This window comes from Delphinus delphis, chromosome 8 (genome assembly GCF_949987515.2).
Source record: "Delphinus delphis chromosome 8, mDelDel1.2, whole genome shotgun sequence".
Taxonomy (NCBI): domain Eukaryota; kingdom Metazoa; phylum Chordata; class Mammalia; order Artiodactyla; family Delphinidae; genus Delphinus; species Delphinus delphis.
Genome location: NC_082690.1, coordinates 96,642,557 through 96,664,028, shown reverse-complemented (window position 1 = coordinate 96,664,028; position 21,472 = coordinate 96,642,557). Strand labels below are relative to the sequence as shown.

The 21,472-nt window shown below is 53.5% G+C and overlaps 1 protein-coding gene across 1 annotated transcript in view; it reads right to left on the bottom strand.

Annotated features, from left to right (window-relative positions):
- Positions 1 to 20,466, bottom strand: part of CREB3L1 (cAMP responsive element binding protein 3 like 1) — a 35,088-nt gene extending 14,622 nt beyond the window's left edge. Inside the window, exons 1-2 of the mRNA XM_060017392.1 lie at positions 19,930 to 20,466; positions 918 to 1,146 (exon numbers count right to left, since the gene is read on the bottom strand). Of these exons, the coding sequence (XP_059873375.1) occupies positions 918 to 1,146; positions 19,930 to 20,031 (331 nt within the window). The 5' untranslated portion in view covers positions 20,032 to 20,466. The remainder of the gene's footprint in view (positions 1 to 917; positions 1,147 to 19,929) is intronic.
- Positions 20,467 to 21,472: the final 1,006 nt, after the last annotated feature.

The window sequence follows — 21,472 nt, the reverse complement described above, 5'->3', positions numbered from 1 at the left end:
AGTTGTGAGAGACAAATGAGATAATAACACGAAGGTACTTTGTGAACTGGAGAGTGCTATAGAAATGTTTATTGTTATTCCCATTTGTAGATGAAGAAACTGAGGCTTATCAAGGCTAAGACATATGTCCAAATATGATGGAGCCATATGAGGAAATGCCCAAAGAGACCATTTTTAGGTGGGGCACAGTCTGGAGTTCTCAAATGTTGATCACCTGAGAGGAAAAACTCAAAGGGCCCTTTGCTTAAAAGGGAGGGAGGTGGGGGAGAGGAGAGCTTTAGAGAACCCTACCTTTGGCAATAAAAGTAGGGTGCAGGGGAGTTCCCTGGTGGCCTAGTGGTTAGGATTCCGGGCTTTCACTGCCGGGGCCCGGGTTCGATCCCTGGTCGGGGAACTGAGATCCTGAGATCCGTGTGATGTGGCAAAAAAAAAAAAAAAAAAAAATAGGGTGCAGGTGTTTTGCCCAGGTAACATCTCAGAGGACATCACAGTGTGAGGAGGTGGTAAGTTTCTAGAGTCTTGGTGACTTGTCCACATTTATTGTTTAATCCTCCCCTCCCCCCCAGCTGTTCCCTCTAAAGCTGGTTCCCAGACCTAAGCATGCATCAGAATCACCTGGAAGGCTGGATCCTCCCCACAGCGTTTCTGATCCAGCAGGTCTGGGTGTGACCTGAAAATCTGCATTTCTAACAAGTTCCCAGGTGCTGCCCCTGGTCTGGGACCCACCCTTTGCACATCACTGACCTAAGTCAGCCAAAGACCCTCTTGAGAAATGCCCTTCTGGGTCTGACTTGCGGAAGAACAAAAAGGCGGGGGGCTCCTCGGGTCTGGTGTCCTTCCTCTGGGTCTGGTGTCCCTCCCCTGGGTCTGGTGTCCCTCTCGGGTCTGGTACCCTGGGCCCCGCCACCCCTTCTTACCTTGGGTGGTATCCTCCATCTTGATGGGCACAATGGGGCTCTGAGGTGCCGAGTCACCGCTCAGGGAGTAGCTGTGCTCGGCCTGGATGCCCGGCGTGGGTGAGTCCAGTTCCATGTCCAGTAGAGGGCTCTTCTCGTCCAGCACGGGGTCATCAAAGAAACTGCTGAACAGGTCGTTGGAGAAGTCCTCCATGTTCTCTGCAAAGTGGTCCAGGTGCTCAGGGAAGTGCTAGCAAAGGGGGAGGGGAGAGGAGGGAGTCAGCTCACCCTGGAAAGGGGGCGCAGATGCTGCTCTGGTGGTGCCACCAGCCCTGCCACCAACACCACTGTCCCCACAACCTCCCCATTACTCTTCCCTCCATCATTAATACCACCACCACCAACACCAACTTCTCCCCAGCCCACATCATCATACCAACTATTATCATTTCTATCACTACTGTCACCCCGTCATCACATTACTGCCACCACCACCTCCACCACCGTCTCTAGCCTCTCTGTCAGTATCCTCAAGGGTGAGTCCTGGATGGTGTGAAATAATCCAGGTGATAGGACATAGGGCTTTAGTGCTGGCTCTGTGACCTTGGTCAAATCACTTAGATTGCCCAAGTCTGTTTCTCAGTCCACCCTACTTCCTTCACGGGAGGACTAAGTACTAAAGATTAAGTGTATCTATGCCAGCAAGTTTGCATTCCAAAGGCAATATCAGTGACTTTTGTATTCTCTTTTGCTGGAATGCAAGGTGGTGAGATTATTGAGGACTCTGCCCCCCTCATTAGTACAGTCCCCATTTGTCCACATGCCTCCAGTGTCTCCCTTTTCCCAGCCATTCTTTATACCAAGAGATTAGGCTCCAGAGCCATATCATTTGGATTTGAATCCTGGCCCTGATGCTCCTAGCTATGACTCAGTGCCGTTCAAACTGTGGGTGGTGACTCATTAATGGGTTGTGAAATCAATTTAGTAGGTCACGACCAGAATTTAAGAAAAAAGAAAACAGAACAAAATAGAGTAGAAAAATATCAGAGTGCACATAGGGAAGTTAAATACTTGGTAGATTTTTTTAATCTCAGTTTTGTGTGTGTGTGTGTGTGTGTGTGTGTGTGTGTGTGTGTGTTCTTGGGAAGGATGTCAAATATATTTCTCAGAAACAAAATAGTCTGAAAAATATTGGTCTCCACGATCCTGGGAAAGTTGATTAGTGTCTCTATGTTTCATTTCCTCCTTTGTACAGTGGGGATGATTATAGTTCCTATCTGCTAGGGTTATTGTGAAGATTAAACAAGTTAATGCATGTCAAGCACTTAGAATAGTCCCTGGTACATAGTAGCTACTCAACAAACCTCTTATTAGTAAAGCATCCAGTGGCTGGCACATAGGAGGTGCTTGTTTTTTCTCTCTAAAGAATTATAAATATGTAAGGAAATGTTGTTCATTCTTTTTTTTTTCTGGCCGCGCCACACAGCATGTGGGATCTTAGCTCCCTGACCAGGGATTGAACCTGCGCCCCCTGCAGTGGAAGCACAGAGTCTTAACCACTGAACCGCCAGGGGTGCTCCCTGTTCATTCATTTTTTACTGACTGAATGAATTTGCTGGGGCTTTGCTTCTGGCCCTGGGGTCCCACCTGGAGAGTGGGTAAGGACTGACTTCTGGAGTCCGGAGTTGTTGGCTTTCTGGCCTGGAATACTTGGAGCCTGTCCTAGTCTGGAAGGGATGAGCAGAAAAGCCCTCTGTCTGAGAATAAGATTCAGAACCACATGAGCATCTGTGTGGGGGGGGCAGGGGATGAGCCCAAGCTCTGCAGATAAGCTTGCTTTTGACTCCTAGCTCACTCCTTGCTAAGTTTACTTCACTTCTCTGGGTCTCAGTTTCCTCATCTGTAAGGGGGAAATAATAGTTCCTACCTCACAGTGTTGTAATGAGGATCAAATATTTGTTAGGTGCTTAATGCTACCCTCATAGGATTATGAGGATAAAATGAGGAAATACATATAACACATGTATACAAATAACATACGTATATATCTGTACAGCAGACACATGTAACACTGAGAACAGGGCCTAGAATGCAGTGAGTGCTCAATAACTGTTAGCCATGGTTATTATCAAAAGCCTAACTCTGGGCCTGAGGTGAACGGAGCCTGGAGCCAATGCAGGGAGGTGGCTTGGTCCTCCCCCCAAACAAAGCATGGATCAGAGAATCCATGATAAAATGAGCTCAGAAACCCATCGTCTTAAGTACTCTCTCCTCTCCCCAGCTTGTCAGAACTTACCATCCCTATCCTACACTTTTCTTGTGGTTTTAACTTTCTGAAGTGCTTTCATACACATGGTCTTATCTAATCCTTACAATTACCCAAGGAGACAAGGAAGTTGCGTATCTATATTTGACAGGTAGGGAAACCGAGGCTCAGGGAGCCAAGGAAAGCAGGGAAGCATCCACAACCACAGTCACACCCCAGTCCTCCCCCAATGGCAGCAGACGTTCCCCTCATCGGGAATTGCCTGCCTGTCAGACTGTGAACTCCCTGAGGTAGTAGGGTCTGGACTTGTTTACCTGCTGGGTCCCATCCCCTGGCCCAGGATAGACACTCAACAGCTATTGGTGGAGGGACAGCGCCTTGTACCCCAGAGGGCAATGCCATCAGTATGTCATTCGTCCCATCAGTGCCTGGGGTGCGGCAGTACCAGGAAGTCAAGGCTGAACAAGTCTCCAAGACTGTGATCTCAGCCAAAGGCCATTTACAGTGTGCAATGCCCCCCAGCCACCTAGCCAGCCACAGTCTGGACTGTGCTAGCTACACCCTCAGCAGAGTCTGGGTCAGCCCACCGGGGGGCGCCCTCTCTCTCCCTCTGTCTCTCTCTCTGTCTCTCTCTCTCAGGGTCTCTGAAAGGCCTGGTGTGAGGCCCAGTGGGAGGGGGTTGTGAAGAGCCTAGTGAGTCAGCTGCTAAGGTATTTCTGCGGCAGCTGCTTCTCAGGCGATAAGGGTTTGCCAAGCCCTTTCCCTGGGCCTGGGAGAGGAGAGAAGCTTCCTCCAGTCTGGGCCGGGGTCCCTAAAGGATTCCAGGCAGATGAACCAGGTCCGTCTCAGAGACCCCTTTTGGGGTGCCCGCAGGCACCTGCTGAGGGAGATCAGTTGGTCCCTGCTTTGTGAGCAGTCCCACCCCACCTGCTGGAGACAGCAGCAAAGGCCCAGCAGGACAGAGCTTCCAGAGGGTGGGAGCCAAGTGGAAGGGGAGGGCGGCCAAGGGGCAGGCGGATTGGGGGTGGGGGACACTCAGAGAACCCAGTCCTCCTTGCTCAGGGCTTCCCTGTGTGCTGGGTGGACCTCTGGGGGCAACGGTGGGATGTCCCATCATCCCCAGGCCCACCTCCTGCTCATGCGAGCGTGCCAGAGGGCCTCCCTTTAGAGAGCTTTGAGCCCTATTTCTATCTGGTGTCTGGCCCCTCAGAGCAGCCCAGTTATGGCTGGTTTATACCATCAATTTAGAGGCAGAAGGGACCTGAGAAAGCCCATGGTCCACACCCCCTCTCCCCACTTGCTAATGAGGAAACTGAAGTCCAGAGAGGGACCTACCAGGGTCACACAGTGAATTGGTGATGCTGAGGGAGAGGTTATCCGCAGCTCTGGGGCTGCACAGGAATGTGGAGCAACTTCTCCTTCCTGTCCTCTCTTCTTCCTCTGTACCCACCCTCCCCCCAGCCCTGGAAAGCCCCCTCTGGAGATCTCAGGCCTCCTCAGCTTGAGCAAGGCCCCTTGTCCCTTCTCCCACCCCCCCAAAACCACACCCAGCTCTTTCTCCAGTTCACACACAAAAAGTTCAGGTTTCAGACTACCTGATGGAAAACGATTGGGGCAGCGAATCAACGTTCTGAGGGGGATAGGGTTCTACTGGGGGTGAGCGTTCTACCGGGGTTGCCTTTCCAAGCAACTGGGGTGGGAAGCCAGAGAAGGAAATATTATGATTTGTTTCCCTCCTTGTTGAAGACTTTTTCCAACAGTCTTGCCAATGTAAGCTCCTTCCCGGCTGCCACGCGCAGCCGGCGCCGGCTCCCCTCTCTTGGAGGACAGGTCCCGAGCTCTCGGGCTCTCAGCCCCGCGCACCCCTCCCCCTCCGCAGCATCTCCTCCCGGAGCCGGGTCCCAGTCGCCGACCCTTTAAGTTTAAAGGAGAGTGTCCAGTCAGCCCCACGTGGCCCAAGAGAGGTTAACGCCGGCGCGCGGGGGGCCGCCCCGCGCCGGAACCCAGCATGCTCATTGGTCGGATCTGCGGAGGTCGTGGCCAATGGGAGGAGGCTGCGAGACACCCGCCGCTGGAGCCGCGGGGAGGGGGCGGGACGAGGGCACTGCTCGCGCGGGGGAGGGCTCGCGGCCTCCGCCGAAGGCGCGAGCTGCGCAAGGTTAGAGTGTGTTTGTCTTGTGTCCCTTTCTGCACCTGAGGCAGAGGCAGAAATGGCCCCTTTGAGCTTTCAGGTGCGCCTGGCAGTTCTGTGGTGCCCTAAGACCCTTACCAGCTGTGTGGCCTCGACCCTGCACCGGGAGCCCGAGGAAGTGAAGACAGAGGGGAGGCCAGGCCCCAATTCTTAAATTCCTTCGCGGCTCTTCCAGCTCAGCGACTTCCTTCCCTCCTCGAATAATCCTACCTTGGGCGCATTGATGGGGCAACGGGAGTCTCTGTCCCAGGTAGGGGGAGGTGGGACACTCCAGGGCGGTAATAGCGCCGTCTGAGGCTCCTCTCAGTTCCCCTCCTCTAATTCCTCCCTGGGGGTCGATGCAGAGAGAAGGAAAAGCTCTGGGGACGCGGCTGTCACCTGAGGGTGTGTGTGGGAAAGAGGTTTCCCCACCTGCCGCAGCCTGAGAGCGCCCCTTTCTCTCTGGTCCCTACCCCTCGGCGCCTGCACCCGCGTCCCGGGCTTCTCCCCCTCCCCCAATCCAGGCTGATTCAGTCTGTGTTTGGGGGAAGGAGGGAGGAGGCCGGAGTGGGTCCAGGCTGAGCTGTGGGATAAGGAGTGGGGGGAATGCCGAGCCCGAACATTCCTTCCGAGAGAGTGAGCTCTGGGGAGCGATGGGAGGAGAGTCCTCTCACATTTCCCCTTCCCCTCCCCCGCAGGTTAGCCCCCCCCCCCACCTCCTCCACTGACCCATACATTCCGGGACGGTTACTTGCCTCGTGGTCACTAGAAAATTGCCCCCATTTCTAGCTGAAGGGCAACCAGTCTGAGTCACTGTTGTGCCCTGTGTGTGGCGGTGAGGGGTGGGGGGTAGGGTCAAGAGAGAGCAGGGAGGGGCTTGGGGAAGGGAGGTGGGCCCCTGGGTACCCAGTGGTCCTCCTAGTCCTGAAGCATCACCATCCAGTCATTTGGGGATAGGGGGAGATCCAGGCATCTTCCCAGAGCTAGACTGGAAGGCTGTCCTAGGAAGGAAAAAAGGCCCTAGACTCAGACTCAGGAGGCCCCTGTTCAAGATCCATCTGTGCTGTGAGACCTGGGCAGGGGCAGGTGGTGTCTCCTCTCTAGGCCTGTTGCCCCATCCATTCCCCAACAGAGTCTGTGTTCCTACTGAGGCAGGGGTGGCAGGCATAGGGTGGAGTGGACTAGTCGTCAGAAAGTGGCCTCTTTTCCTCTGCTCTGGCATCTCTGGGGACTGTGAAGGGACAGAGCCAGTTTTCCTCATCCCTGGAGCCAGCCCCTCCCTGAGCCTTCCTGGCAGGGCACAGGGGTGAAGGGAAGCACATTGTTCCAGCCTCCAACCTCACTCTCATCCCCCATTCCCCACAGGCCCGGGGAAGGCGGCTGCTGAGGTTTCATATTTTCCCCCTACCAAACTCTTCACCACAGAGCCCGAGTCCAAATAAGCAGAAATGCTTCCCTGTGTGTGTGTGTGTGTGTGTGTGTGTGTGTGTGTGTGCGCGTGTGTGTGCGCGCGCGCGCGTGCATGTGCGCACATGCTACACAGACGTGGGCTGTGAGGTTCTTTCTTACACAGGGAAACACCATCTTCCTGACACCACACAACATAAGATCCCCACATTTAGACACATTCAGACTGTTCCCTATACAGCCTGGCACAGATACTAATGCACATACACACTCTCTGGGCTCACATAGGCTGACACTGGCAGGCACTGACACAGACCCAACAAGGAAACACTCCTCAGATGTGATCAGACAGACACAGACTCCCATGTGCGCACATACACACACATACGTGCAGTTACCCGAGACAGTCACGGTCACAGACGTGGGCATGCACACTCTCACACAAACACACACAACATCTCACAACACCACAGCGCTGAATGCTGACTGTGCCAAGCCACATGCCTGAGTCATGTGACCCCCAGCGAGGGAGCGTTGGGAGTCCCGGGCTTGCCTGGGGCTGGGACGGTGAGGGCTGGGACTGGAGGAAGAGGTACCATGGGAACTGAGCTCTTCCGTGCCTGTGTGCTGGAGAAAAGAAGTGGGAGAGGAAAGGGCAGGCTGGTGCCCGCCACAGGCTGCCGCTGTGCAGAGCAGGGTCCACGGTCTCTGCAGCCCCCAGCCCTGTTAGTCTGGCTCTCCAGTTCCCCCTCCTGACACTGTGGTAGCCCTTCCCTGGCCAGACCACAGGTCCCTCAGGAAAGTGAAGAGCTGGCCTACAAGTTCCCAGCCAGCCCCTGGCATCTTCTGACCGGGCGGCCCATGTGCTGTGGCGCAGCCTTGGGGTGGGTGCCAGGTACTGTCTGGGCAGAAGGAAGCGATGGCCGCTAGTGCCGCCGCCCAGGGCTGGGATTAGCTGTGACTGGCACCACTGAGGGCACAGCAGCCCAGGGTCTGGCTGCTGGAGATGTTGGTCCATAGGCAGTAGCCGGAGGATCCCTGTGGGACAGATCAAGACACTGGAGACTAAGTGCCAGGGCTGGCGCTGGGGGCCTCTGGAGAATAAGGGCATCTAGTCCCATCCACTTATTCATCACTCGTGCATTTGTTCAGTGTTTACTGAGGACCTACTGTGTGCCCAACCCTGTGGATACAGAGATGAACAAAGCCCAGTTCCTGCTCCCAAAGGGCTTCCTGACTAGTGGTGTGACCACCCATTTATGAAGGTAGGTGCAAGGCTTGAACTCTGATCTGTCTCCAGAACATTCTCCACCTTGGGATCTTCTAACATAAATATGACCATGTGACTCCCCTGCTCACTATCCACTAATGACTTCCTCTGTCCTTAGGCTAGTTTCCAACTTCCTTAGTATAGCTTGAAATGATCCAGCCATGTCACCTCTGTGTCTCGCTGTGTCCAATTCTCATCTGTGTCTCCAAAGGCTAGCACTGGTCCCAGCACATGGTAGGTGCTCAGCTCTTTGCTGAGTGACTGAGTGGGCGAATGAAGGAATGTGCCAGTGAGCAAATGGACTGAGGCCTTTCCTTCTGCAGCTGAGCCTCCAGGAGTGACTGCCCTGAGTTCCGCTCTGCTGCCAGCCTGCTTCTGCCCCAGGCAGTTTCCATATGCCTGGACGCCTTCCCTCGGCTCCTCCCTGGTGGGGCCCGTTGCACCCATTCTCTGGGTTGTTCTTTCCCAAGGCCTTTTTGCTCTTAAGCCCCAGCCGGACCAGGTACCTGGGGACCACAGCCCCCAACTCAGCTCTGGAGGAACTGTCCCCAGGGTTAGGCCAGGTCCCAGAGGATAAACGAAGCCCAGTGGCCAACCGGCCGAGCTGCTCTTCCGGCCCCTGGCCAGCTGGAAGGCCCTCTTGGGCTGGAGCCTGCCACCAGGCTCTGGCTGGAATTCCCTTGGCCTCTTCCCTCTCCTCTGTGCACTCAGCATTCGGCCTCTGGCTTCCTCAGCGGTCCCGGGCCTGTCTGAGTTGTCCTCAGGTTTTATTTTTGGAAGAAGTTGCATTCTCTCTCCTTATTTACTCCCTTCCTTCAGGGAAGGTGTGGGACCCCTGGGCTCGGCTGGGGATCAGGCTGTGACTCCAGCCCCTGGGGTTTGGACTTCCCTGGGGCTCCAAGGAGGGGACCTCCAAAGATTCCTGACCGATCTGATGCTTCAAAGCCATCTGACTCTGCCCTCCTTCCCCCACCCAGTGTGTGACTAATGCCTGCCCCTGCCCTTCTTGAAGAGCCCCACGATAGCCAAAAGAAATCATTACAATTTTAGAGCTGAAAGGAATTCTGGCATCATTAGGTCCATCCCCGTTTACTTGTAGAAGCAATGTAGTTCAATGGTTATAAGCAAGAGAGGCAGACAGATCCAGTTCTAATCCTGGCTCTGCTGCCTACTGTGTAGCCTTGGGCAAGTTACTTAACCTTTCTGAGCCTCTGTCTCAGCTATGAAATAGGGGAACTTATATCTACGCCACCTGTGAGGTTGCTGTGAGGGTTAAATGAGACAACATTTGTAAAGTGCTTTGTACAATGCAAGACACATAGAAGGCTCTTTTCAAATGTAGCTATTATTATTATTATTATTATCATTATTATTACAGAGAGGAAAACTGAGAGCCAAGGGAAGGAATGGACTTGCCCAGGATCACACAGCTCAAGGTAAGCAGCCATTCCCAGAGTCTTTCCTCTGTCTCCATCTCCCTTCCAACGAGAAGGGAGGGGGCAGGCACCAGCCCAAAGGAGGAATCTCCTTGAGTCAGTCGCATGGGCAAACCCCTGGGTCTTCCATGGCTGCCTCCTGCATCAGGCCCGGGCCCTCCTCTGACTCAGGCATTTCCTCCACTGCCCTAGGGGCTTCTTGCTTACTGGAGGTGAGAGGTCCAGGGAGGAGACCCCAGGCTGAGGGTCCACCTCAGCCCCAAGGTGGACCCCAGGCCAGCGGGACTATGAGAGGAGGGGGAAATGCTGGGTCCTGACATCACAGAGCAGAGAAGCTGGAGCCACAGCCATGCAGGCCAGCTGGGGCCCTTCCAGCACGTCCAGATGTCTCAGGAATGTGCTGAGCTGGGAACCACCTCACTCCTTCCCTCACCACCCCCAAGCCCTCATCCCCTCATATGCTTGCTCAAGTTCTGCCTCTGCCCCGCCTCCTACCCTTCCTCTTTCATCTCTCCCTGGGAGAGCCTCGTGTCCACTGTCCCTCTGGTTCCTTGCCACAGTCCAGCTGCCTCTCAGACCTCTGAAGGGGTCACCAGAGGCAAGAGCCCTTCCCATTCTGCAGACCCCCTGGTCTGACTATGAAGGGTGCGGGGGCGGGGAGATGGAAGCCTGAGCTAACTGGGAGGGGAAAGTTCTGAGCAGATAGTGCCTGCCAGATCGCAAATGTGGAACTGGTTTGCAGCCCTGGGAGAGAAAGGGGTGAAGGCTTTGGGGTGGTAGAGGGCAGGGTTGGGCCTCTTCTCCGGGAGGATGATGAAGGGGGCTTTGGGTATCTTGTCCCAGTTGATGGGTGGGAGGGCCAAGGAGAGGAGGTGCCAAGCTGGGCTGGGCTCAGAAGGAGGGCTCAGATCCTTCTAGGCCGCTGGGATCAATGGGGACGTGCTTTGCCTGATACTGGAGGGTCCTGAGAGTGTGAGGGAACCCCATTAGGGTCTTGGGGTTGGGCCAGGAGGCACGACATGGTTCAGACTGGAGCTCTCAGCCCCAAAGAGGGACAGCTTGTGTCTCCGCAAGGGTGGAGTTGCCTTGGGCCTCCCCAGGCCAGCCTGGCCCCAAGTGCTGGGGATGAGAGAGCCAGAAGGGAACTGGTGCTCCTGGCCAGTGTGAGAGTGACATCAGGGCAGGGGGTAGAAATCAGAGGAGAGAAGGGACCTGGGGTCAGTTGCTGCCTCGGCCTGCTCTGGGCACAGAGAGGAGCCCACAATGCTGTCTTGGGGGAGAGGCCGTGATCATCCAGACAGGCTGACAGCTGGGATGCCCTAATGGACTCTAGACCTCCTAGCACTGACACGGTTCAGGGGAGCTGGGACCACTGCCCTGTCCAGCTCAGAACTATCATTGAGAACTATCACTGGCTCCCTTCTGCCTGCTGAAAAAACTCTCAGCTCCTAAGCACAGCATTCAAGGTTTGTCACAAATTGATCTCAACTTTCCACTATAGCTGGAACCCCTCATCTTTCCTTTCCCTCCAGCCTCATTGGATGACTGCTCCCAGTTCCTTAAATCTGCTGTAAGCTGCATGGCTGCAGGGCCTTTGCTGGTACCATTCCCTGTGCCTGGAAGGCCTTTGCCTTTTATCTCCTCATTCTAACTCCTATCAGCCTTTAAGGCCCAACTCAGTGCTGCTTCCGCCAGGAAGCCTTCCTTGATCACCCAGCTGGAGGAGTCCTCTCCATCTTATACCACTGAAGCATTCATTAGCCACTGGTTAATATGGTGCCTTGAACTCTAATTATCCACAATGGGACCCATCTCTCCTTCTAAACTTTAACCACCTTGAGGGTAGGATATAGGATGGATTTCATCCTCGAACCCTCTGCAGGGCTTCACACAGGGACTGGCATACAGTATACCTAATAACAATAATAGCTAATATTTATATGCCAGGCACTGTTCTAGTTCCTTCCATGCAGTACCTGATTTAAGTTTCAGAAGATCAGGTAGCTACTATTAGTACTGCCATTGAATGGTTAAGGAAACTGAGGCACAGAGAAGTTAAGTAGCTTACCCAGTTTATTCAGTTAGCAAGTGGCTGAGCCAGGATTTGAACCCAAGCTCTGATTGCAGAGCTTGTGCTCTTAAGCACACATGACAACACTGGATGTTGAAGGAATAATGATCGATTTCCTGCTGTCCCATCCCAGCACCTAGGGCCAGATACAAAATATGGTCCCCCATTCCAGGCACTGTGTCCTCACATGGGGCCCCAGATTTGCTCATCCCTGGCCATCCCTCTCCTGATGCCCAGAAAGACATAGCCCTGAGAAGAGGCCTGGGGTCTTTTGCCTTTACCCAAAGAAAACAGCCTTTCAGCTCCAGAGAGGTCCAACAGGTAGGCAAATAAAATCCCTATGGTTAGGGGTCAACAAAGGGATGAAGATGGGACATTCCTCCAAGGGCAGTCCAATGCTGAGGACCGTCCTTTTGGGCAGGGACAGCAACAATCAGAATGAAAACAGCAGCAACAACTACTGTTTATAGAGGGCTTGCCGTGTGCCATGCACTGTGCTAGGCTCTTTGCAAGAGTTGTCTAACTGAGTCCTTGTAAGAACCCTGTGTGCTACAGTCATCCTTACTTAATGGATGAGGAAAATAAGCTCAGAGAGGTTAAGGCACCTGTCCAAGCTCACACAGATGACAAATGATGAGAGCCAGGATTTGCTCCCAGGTCTGGGCAGGGCTAAAACCAACCACTAATGGTCACCCCACACCACCTCAGGTATGGCTTGGCTCCCCAGCGCTTGTCGGGGTATCTGCCTTCTGACCTGTGGACTTGCTGTCTGGTCAGGTGGGGTCTGGGAATAGACACCAGGTCTCAGGAGAATTTCTGTTCAGAATCTGCCCAGAGTGGAATGGATTTAGAGTCTACAGCTCAACTTTTCCCCAAGCTCATGCAACTTTGAGAGCCCAGGATATTGAGAGCTGGGTCGATTTCTTTAGCTGGGTAGTGAGTACCCAGGTATCCATTTTATTACACTTTGTAATTCATACACATGCATTATATATATTCTCTTATGTGCATGATATATTTCATAATAGAAAAGGCCACCATAATTAGGAGATTGGGATTAACATATACACACTACTATATATAAAACAGATAACTAACAAGGACATACTGTATAGCACGGGGAACTCTACTCAATATTCTGTAATAACCTATATGGGAAAAGAATCTGAAAAAGAATGGAGATATATATATATATATATAACTGATTCACTTTGTTGTACACCTGAAACTAGCACAACATTGTAAATCAACTACAATAAAAATTTAAAAAAAAGAAAAAAGAAAAGGCCATCATGATAGAGTGAAAGGTAGAGGTAGGATTTAGGTTAAGAGTCGCTACTTGATAAATAAAATCCACCTAAAAAAAGAAAAGTACCATCAAAGCTGAAGTGTGGGAGTGTCCTTTCTCCCATTACCCATCCACCCACTCGTTCATCCATCCATCACCGCTTCTCATTCCTTCCTTCCATCTATTCAATAAATAAACATTTCCTGAGCACCCAGTCACTATAGCTATAACTAGTGAATAGATAAAAACAATTGCCTGACACTCCCTGCCCTCAAAGAACTCTCAGTCTAGTTCAGCAATGAGGAAACCAAGGGGAAGTGATTTGCCCAAGGTCACACAGAGAGTTAGGGAGATGAGGTGAGGAGAGGTGAGAACATTCTAGGCAGCAGGGAACACATGGGAAAAGGCTTGGGCCTGTCTGCCTCCCCAGCAAGTCCCCTCAATTGCTGCTTTCAAACTGCCTCCTGGCTCTCCGTGAGGGCCTGAAGAGCCTGCCTTACTCCACTGCTGCTTTCATTTTTGTTATTCTTTTGGAAGAAGAAGAGGGGGACAGCTGCTGCTGTCCAGCTGTTCTGTCAGACCACACAGCCCAGCCCAGATGTGTCAGCCTCTCTGTGATGGGTGAAATGGCTCCTGGGCCAAGGGCCAAGGAAGCTGCAGTGAGGGCTCTGTCCCGGGAGAGTTGGGAGAAGAGGCACCTTCAGCCCGGCAGCAGAGAAGCCCAATATTCCTCCAGCTGTCAAGTTGGCCTCGCTCATGATGTGGTATGTCCAGTTCATAAGGATCAGGATTTTGACATTCCAAGGAAATCACCCTTGATCTATTTTCTCTGATGGTCAGAGTTCTGGGCTGTTTCTTGCCCCTCCCAGCTTCCCCAGAACCAGACATCCTCATGCCTACCTTCTGCCCAGTCCTGCTCCCCAGTTCTACCATTTGCTCTGCCTGCTGAAGCGGGTTACTTCGTGTTCCAGCCAGAGCAATGCTCATGGTCTTGACTTAACTCCACCCAAATCTTCTTCCTCCATCCTGCCCCCTGGAGCGCTGAGACTTCCAGAAGAACAGCCTGTTCTCCAGCATCTGGAGCTGGTTTCTTGAGGGAGGTTCAAGAGCAAGCCAGGTCCCACAGAGGGATGCTCTGAGAGGGCTTTGGTACCAGGACTTGCAGGAGGCACATCGTATGGGGAAGGGAAGACACAAAGCGGGGCTGGCCTTCGTCCTCCCCTGTCCTGGCACAGTGGCCAGGCCAGACAGAAACAGACCCTCCTGGGGAGTCCTGGAAACTGCAGAGAGCAAAGGTCCAAGTTCCCAGGTGGGCCGGGGAGTGGCATCCTAGAGTGAGGATGAGGAGAGGGCAGGGGATGGGGTGTGTGGTCTCTCCTCTGACAGGCCAGGCAACGTGCTGGCTCTGCCCTTAAAGCTCTAGGCATCCATGGTGCCCTAAGGATGGGAGTGAGTGAGCGTGACAGCGGAGCCCCTCGGATATCTGAGATCCCAAACGTTCCTGCCCTGGAGGGCAAAGTCCAAACCAGAACAAGAGCGGGAGAGAAGATGGTGATTTCTCCTCCTTGACTCCATGGGACCCTGTCCCGAGAACAGCATTTAGATGTCCCCTCCTCTGTAAGTGTCAGTTTTCTCATCTGCACAGGGGCCAGTGATGCTATATAACAGGCTCAGTAAAAGGGACACGGCCCCAGTCCTCCCTGCCGAAATACCTTCCAATAACTCCTTTGCCTATAGGGATGGTGACATTGGAGAGGGAGGGTGGGGAGGTCACCTCCTCTGAGAACCTTCCATGATCTCCAGCCCGGCTGGAGGCTCCTCTTTGGGCTCCCATCATGCTCTGCTGCATCATGGCACCCCGCGGTGCTGCTCTGTCTGCTTCCCTCTCTGTCTCTCTCATTTGGCTGTGAGTGGCTGGAGGTCATTCCGCACAGTGACCAACACTGGCGCTCCTTTAGTTCCCAGTTGTTAAAGGACGGATGTATGTATTGAAAAATAACCAAGCGAATTCCCAGCTGGTCCAGGGAAGCCGGAGGGACTTCACAGCAGATGGGGACACAGGCAGCATTTTTGTGGGACCCAGTCCGCATCACCCTCAGGGCTGGCTAGGCCAGGACCTGAGAATCCAGGGCCCCTTCTGGAATTATCAGTACACTTCTTGAACACTCAGGCCTGTCTTTTTAAAAACAGTCTCCCCTTCCCTTATAGGGACTGCCTATAAGGGAGTCTGAAGTCATTTTCTCTACAAATACAGTAGACCCTTGAAATAGAGCAAAGTACACTACAATGTGACCAAAACTTGGCTTCTGTCCTATGTCTGGGACCCATCTCAAATAAAGGTGGGAAAAGCTCTTATCTTTGTGGGGCTGGTAAAGAAGTGACTGCCTCGTGCTCCTCTGGAACTTCCTCAGCTTGGTTTGCTGCATATGCACTAAGGTTTCACAATCTTTACTTTTGTGCTTTTTGTGATAGTACAGACCAACTGAAAAATACCACTTTTCATTGATCCTACAATAACATAACTCCACATTTTGTATGATTGAAAATTTTGGACTCAGCTTATTGTTTTATGGTTGAGTTTTACTATACTAAACGCCTATTTTGTGCCACAGTACTGTGCTAGGTTTATGGCAATGAACACAACTGACATGGCCTCTGTTCTTAGGGAACTTGCTTTCTCACAGAGGAAGTGGATAATAAGCTGATAAAATAACAGCAAATTGAGATACGAGCTACGAAGAAATCAAAGGACTGAAACAGGGACTTCCCTGGCGGTCCAGTGGTTAAGGCTCTGTGCTTCCACTGCAGAGGGCATAGGGTTTGATCCCTGGTCAGGGAACTGAGATCCCACATGCTGTGCAGCACGGCCAAAACAACAACAACTACAACAACAACGGACTGAAACAAAACAATAAGGGGTCCCACTTGAGGTGGTTGGGGAGGCTTCTCTAACGAGGCTTCCTTTGAACTGAGTAAGATGAGATGGAGAGAACTGGAAAGCATTCTAGATGTCAGGGATAGTATGTGCAAAGGCCCTGCGGCAGGACTAGAAAAGACTTAGTTTTAAGCTGGGTGAGTGTGGATCCAGGAGTCCCCGCAAACTGGACAAGGGGAAACTGGGGAAGATGGAAGCCCTAGAGCCAACTGGTGCTCAGGGTGAAGCCTAAGCCACAAGTTCAAATCTGCTGTGCATCTGTCAGCTGTAGACTATCCTACACCAGGGGTTGTGGGGGTCTGTGCCAAGGGTAGGGATGACTCAAGGCAATGATAACTCATTGGAAACCTTCCTGAATTTCAGAGACAGTGTGGGCCGCAGTACCCTGATGGCTGGGAGTAGAGAGCATCCTTTTTCCTCTTCCTTAAAAAATGTGGGGCTGGCCTGAGGGTTAGGGAAAAAGGATTCATTCAGCAACGGTTGGTTGAAGCCTCCTCTGTGCCAAGCACTGTACTGGGCACTCAGCAGTGAACAAGACAGTTAAACGCCTGCCCTCAAGGAGCTCACATCCTAGTGGGGGGAGCAAAACCAAAATAAAAAGCTGCCCAAAACAAACTTAGTGTTTTAGAGGAGAAGGAGGTGTCTGGGGCGATCTCCCTTCCTGAAGGGGAGCGCTGAGATTTGGGCTCCTCCATTAGTTTTTCTCTATTAGTTCTTTTGTAGTGGATTCTACCTGGAGACCAGAGTGCCTCGGCCCTTGGGTCCTCTTTCCTGTTGGTGAGAATTTAAAGAGAAACACAGGCACATGCGCTCGCACCCCTCCCCTTTTAAGGGCTGTTAAAGGCCCACACACAGACATAGGAACACCCAAATGCACATACTTCTCTAATCTCCCTAAATCCCCCAAAGGCTGGGGTGGTGGAAATAGTAATGGTAGTGGTTCTCTGCTTCCCTACTCAGCTCAGGAGAAGCCAGGCTGGGGGCCTGAGGAGCAGTGATCAGGTTTAGCCCTCACCACCCCCCTTCCCCTGGGCTGGCCCCCGGTCCTTGTCACTCCCACACCTGGCCTCACCAGCTGCTGGGAGGTGAATGAGTGTGCTGGGCAAACATCCTTGCAGCTTCCTGCTGTGCCCCTCTGAGACAACAGACCTCCTCTTCCTCCTTCTCCTCCTCCCCACACCCTCCCAGATGGGGCTTCTCTGGGATCCAAAGCCATTTCCCTCTAAAGAAACCAGAGTCATCCTTTCCCCTGAGCCGGAGGACAGACCTAGTGTCTCTCTCTGGAGACATGACCTGTTCTCCCTCTGGTCCTTTATCCCAGTTCTCTGAGCGCCAGGCCCTCTCTCATACCTGCCCAGGGGCTGAGGGGTCACAGGGTCCAAGGGAAGACGGCTCTAGGGAGGCCACGTCAGGAACTGTGGGAGAGTGGGGAGGGGATGGGAGGAGAAGCACCCTCATCTGGCAGGAAGGGCAGCTCCTTCCGAGGGATGTCTCTGAGAATCACATAGACAAGATTGCAATAGGATGAAGGTATTCTCACAGAAGGAAAAATACAGCACCCCTGGCCACCTCTAAGCACACATGGCTTATGCAAAGTATGCAACTCATTCTCCTGTCTCTGTCCAAGCGATTGCATATTTCTTACACAGTTGTGTTCAGGGTAAGCATCCTTTTTGATTTTTGCCTTTTGTACAGAGTAATAGAGCACACACGGTTTCCACCGTGACTTTATGGCTTTTATCTGGATTTTTAAGGATAGTGAATAACCTACGCTCCATTTTCCAGACCGAGAAGCACACAAACTTCACCCCTTTCCATCTTTAACCCTGGAAACACTTTCCTGTCCTCATGCAGGATGAAGAGGGAGTTGGGGATGGGGTTGGTATGGGGTCCCAGCTGGGAGGGACCTTAGACATCTAAACGATGGAGGCACCAGAGAAGGAAGGTGACCTGCTCAGGGTCACAAAGCAACTCCTACCAGAGTATTCTTTACTACTACCCCATCTAGTCTCCAGAGCATGTTAACTATGGAAACTTACCTGGCAGGCATCATCCTGCATTAATCTTTAATTAATTTTCTCACTAAATCTCTATAATAACACTATGGGGAAGCTTCTGTATCTCCATTTTTCAGATGAGGAATCCAAGGCCCTCAGGAATAAAAGTCACTTGTTTGAACTGCCCAGCTGGCTGGTGGCAGAAGCACAGCTAGAACCAAATTTCCTGATTCCCAGCCCAGGAGTTTTCTTTCCTCTTAGAAATTCTTTCCTCTCCCCCTGCCTCACCTGGCCTTGCTTAGGCCTGAGATAAGGAGCTTTCCCAGCAGGGCTTTCCCTCCCCAGGCCCAGTACTGGATACCACTGTCTGATCATGATCATGCCTCCTTTCCTGTGCTGGACCAAGGCCCAGATGAGCAGCTGGGGATGCAAGGCTGAATGGAGCAGCAGGAAGAGGCTGTAGGCGGCAGAGTTCATTCAGAAGAAAGTCCAACTCAGAGCTTCTGAGGGCTGAGGGAACCTCACAGGGGGGCTCTGCCCATAAAGGTACACGCTGCAGCAAACTCCCTCCCTCTGACCAGTACCTGTTACCAACTCCAGGAGGGGCGTATGGAACCCCAGATCCCTGCTACTTCATTCCTAGGATCTGTGCCAGACCATCCTTAGAAAGAATGATCCAACCTCTTCCCATTTTACAGACACGGAAACAGGACCAGGAAGGAAAGCTGGTTGCATGGCCCAGGCTCACAGGGAAAGGCAGAAGCAGAGGCAGGACTAGAACCCAGGTCTCCCCACTGCTGGTTCAAGCCCTCTCCCCTCTTCCCCTCGGCTTGTCTGCAGAAGTGTGCTCTCTCTGACTGGAACCAGGGGCCTTCCTAGAGAGCAGGGTGACCTGGATCTACTGCCTAATGGAGGACCGGGAGACCTCTCACCCCATGCCTCCCTGACTCAGGTTCCCGTCCCTGGACTTGTTCCCCACCAGCAGCCTGGAACAGTTTAGGTGGAAGTCCAAGATGCCCAGTCCTTTAACTCTCAGTGCATTTGGCTCTTGTCTGCCAGGTTTATCTTAGTCCCAGGAGTTAGAGGCCAGCAAATAGAGACCCTTGAGATGATCACTGGGGGTGTGTGTGTGTGTTTGTGTGTGTGTGTGTGTGTGTGTGTGTGTGTGTGTGTGTGTGTGCTGGGGGGGAGGAGGGGAAGAGGGAGAGACTGGCAGGTCACTGCATGGGGTGGGGGAATCCCCCCAGATCCCCCAAGCAGCCCACATTTCAACCCGGCAGGCCCTTCTGAACCCAAAGATTTTCTCCCATTACCGAGCCCATCCCCCCGCCCCCCAGGGCCTTAGGGCTGAGCCTGAGAGAGGGAGGGAGGGAAGAAGAAAGAAGCCACGTTTCCTTAGGGAGGGAGGGGAAGAGAAAGAGAAGGACAAGCCCGGAGACAGAGACAGTCACGAAGCCACAGGGAGAGAGAGACAGTCAGGGAGACATAAGGGACAGAGAAACAGACCTAGAGAAAGACCTCCCTCCTTCTGAGCGATCACCCCGTGCTGCCCTGACCAGTTGAGGTCCCTCCCTGGGGGATCTCTGGCCTGACTTCCTGGGGAGGCCAGGGCAGCACCCCACATTTCCGGGTCTGGCTCAAAACCCGGGTCGGCCTCCGGCCCCCCAAGGGGCGTCTGGTCTCTGGCCCTCGAACACTCCCCTGTGCGCCCCCCAGCGGAGAACCAGACGCAGAGCCACCGAGGTCTTAAAGGGGGCGCAGGAAAGGGCGCCGCCAATTTGCTCCCAGTCTGGTCCCGGAACCCCAGGGTGGGTGGAGGACGATTAGAAGACTTGGGGGGGGGGAGCAGAATTGGTGTTTCTTGAGGTCGTATCAGTGGATCCGATGGCCCCGACGCCTCGACGTTCCCTTCCCCTAGAAGGCCGAGGCCAATGTATCCATGGACGGAGCCTCCAGGAGGACCGTGCACGGGCGCAAGCTCAGAGGCTCCAGGTTCGGGGTCTAGGGAGGTGTCGAGGGATCTAGTCACCAAATCTCAGAGCTCTAAGCACGTGTCTCTCAAGGGGACCCTGCACCGAGCCCCCTCCCCCACTTCTGCCCAGTGCTGTGTAGTCCAGTCCTTCAGGGGGCCCCAGGTGCACCGCGAAGAGGAGTAAGGAGTGGTGGAAGGAAAACACAGACTCTTCATCTTACCGCATTGTTGAGGAAATCAGACTCGTTCAGATCCCCCAAGTCCAGGAAGCTGGATCCGGGAAACAGCCTGTCGGCCGGGAAGGGCTCCAAGACGGCGTCCATCGCGGCAGGCTCCGGAGACCCCCTTCGGCTGGGCTTCCCTCACTCCAGGGCGGCGGCGCGCCCGGCCCAGAGCTCCGGCCCGAGCGCTGGCAAGCGGGCGGGGGGCAGGTCCCGGGCAGAGCCCCGGGGGAGGGGCGGGCAGAGGCTGCGCGGCCCCGGGTAAGGGGCGCGGGGGGCGCGGAGGCCTTAGGGCAGCGGCGCAGAGCTGGCTGGGCTCAGGGGCCCCGGGCGCACCGCGGGCATTTAGCCGACTCCTCCTCCTCCCGCTCCTCCGGGGGCACAGCTGGCTTCCATGGGGAGCCCGGGAGTGGGGCTGAGGGCTTGAGGAGCCCCCCGGACTGGGTGGGAGCCGGGGGCGGGGGAGCTGAGCGCTCCCCCGAGACTGGGTGACTGCCGGGCGCTCCGCTCTCTCTGCGTCTCCCTCTGCACGGCTTCTGTCACTTTTCCTCTCTGTGAAACCAGGAACCCCTTGGCTGGTTAGCCCAGCTGGCTGAGGCGCCACTCCTCCACATCAATATTCACGATAATTTCATATTAATGAGGAGAAGGAGCGGCCTGAGGAATCGTCCCTCCTCTTTTAAAGAGACAGCTGCGAGCTAGTCTTGCCAATCTTTTTTCTCTGAAAAGATAGGGGCTTGAAGCAAAATTGTTCTAGAGCCAATAACTGTGTTCCTTGAACCTCAGCATCTTAAGGCTTTGCCAACCACACTCCCATAAGCTCACGAGGGAGCTGAGTTATTTCTATTCTTCCAGGCTTATGCTAGGGCCTGAACCAAATCCAAAGTCAGGGAATTCCATCTCTTGGGCCCCTCAACAAATCTCCTTTCAATGGGAAGATTTTCAGGTCTCCTCCTCCAGGAAGCCTTCCCTGACCCCCAGGCTGAAGCAGTTACCATCACTATACACCCACAGGGCATGGTGTGCTTACCTCCATGTGCTGAGTCTAATACAGTATTGTCATTGTTTGCTCATGTGTCTATAAACCCACTGGACTCTGAGATCCCTCAGGGCGAGGACTGTATCCAGCTTTCCTGTGTGTGAAAGTGCTGGGGGGGACAGGAGAGATGAGGTAAGGACCCCTCTTCTCATCAATCATCGAGTACCCCTAGTGTTTCTGAAGAGCAAGAAGTTGGAGAACAGTGGTCATGGGCTCTGCGTGAGCCAAGATGTAGGCTGGCTGCATGCTCCCTGGTCACAGGACACTCCCAGGCCCCCTGGATCCATTACCTAAGTGGCCCGCTCCAGAGTACAGCTTAATCTCTTGAAAGGGCTGATAAACAATCACCAGGCACCTGAACAAATGCAAGTGGTCAGAAAGTCACTCCCTCCGCGGGCTGGGCACACTGTTCCTGCCCAGAAGTCATTAATAGGATTAAGTGTGTCCTCCCTGTCTGGAGCTTTTAATTAGCTCAGGAACCAAAAGCCTTTAAGAAGCAGAGAT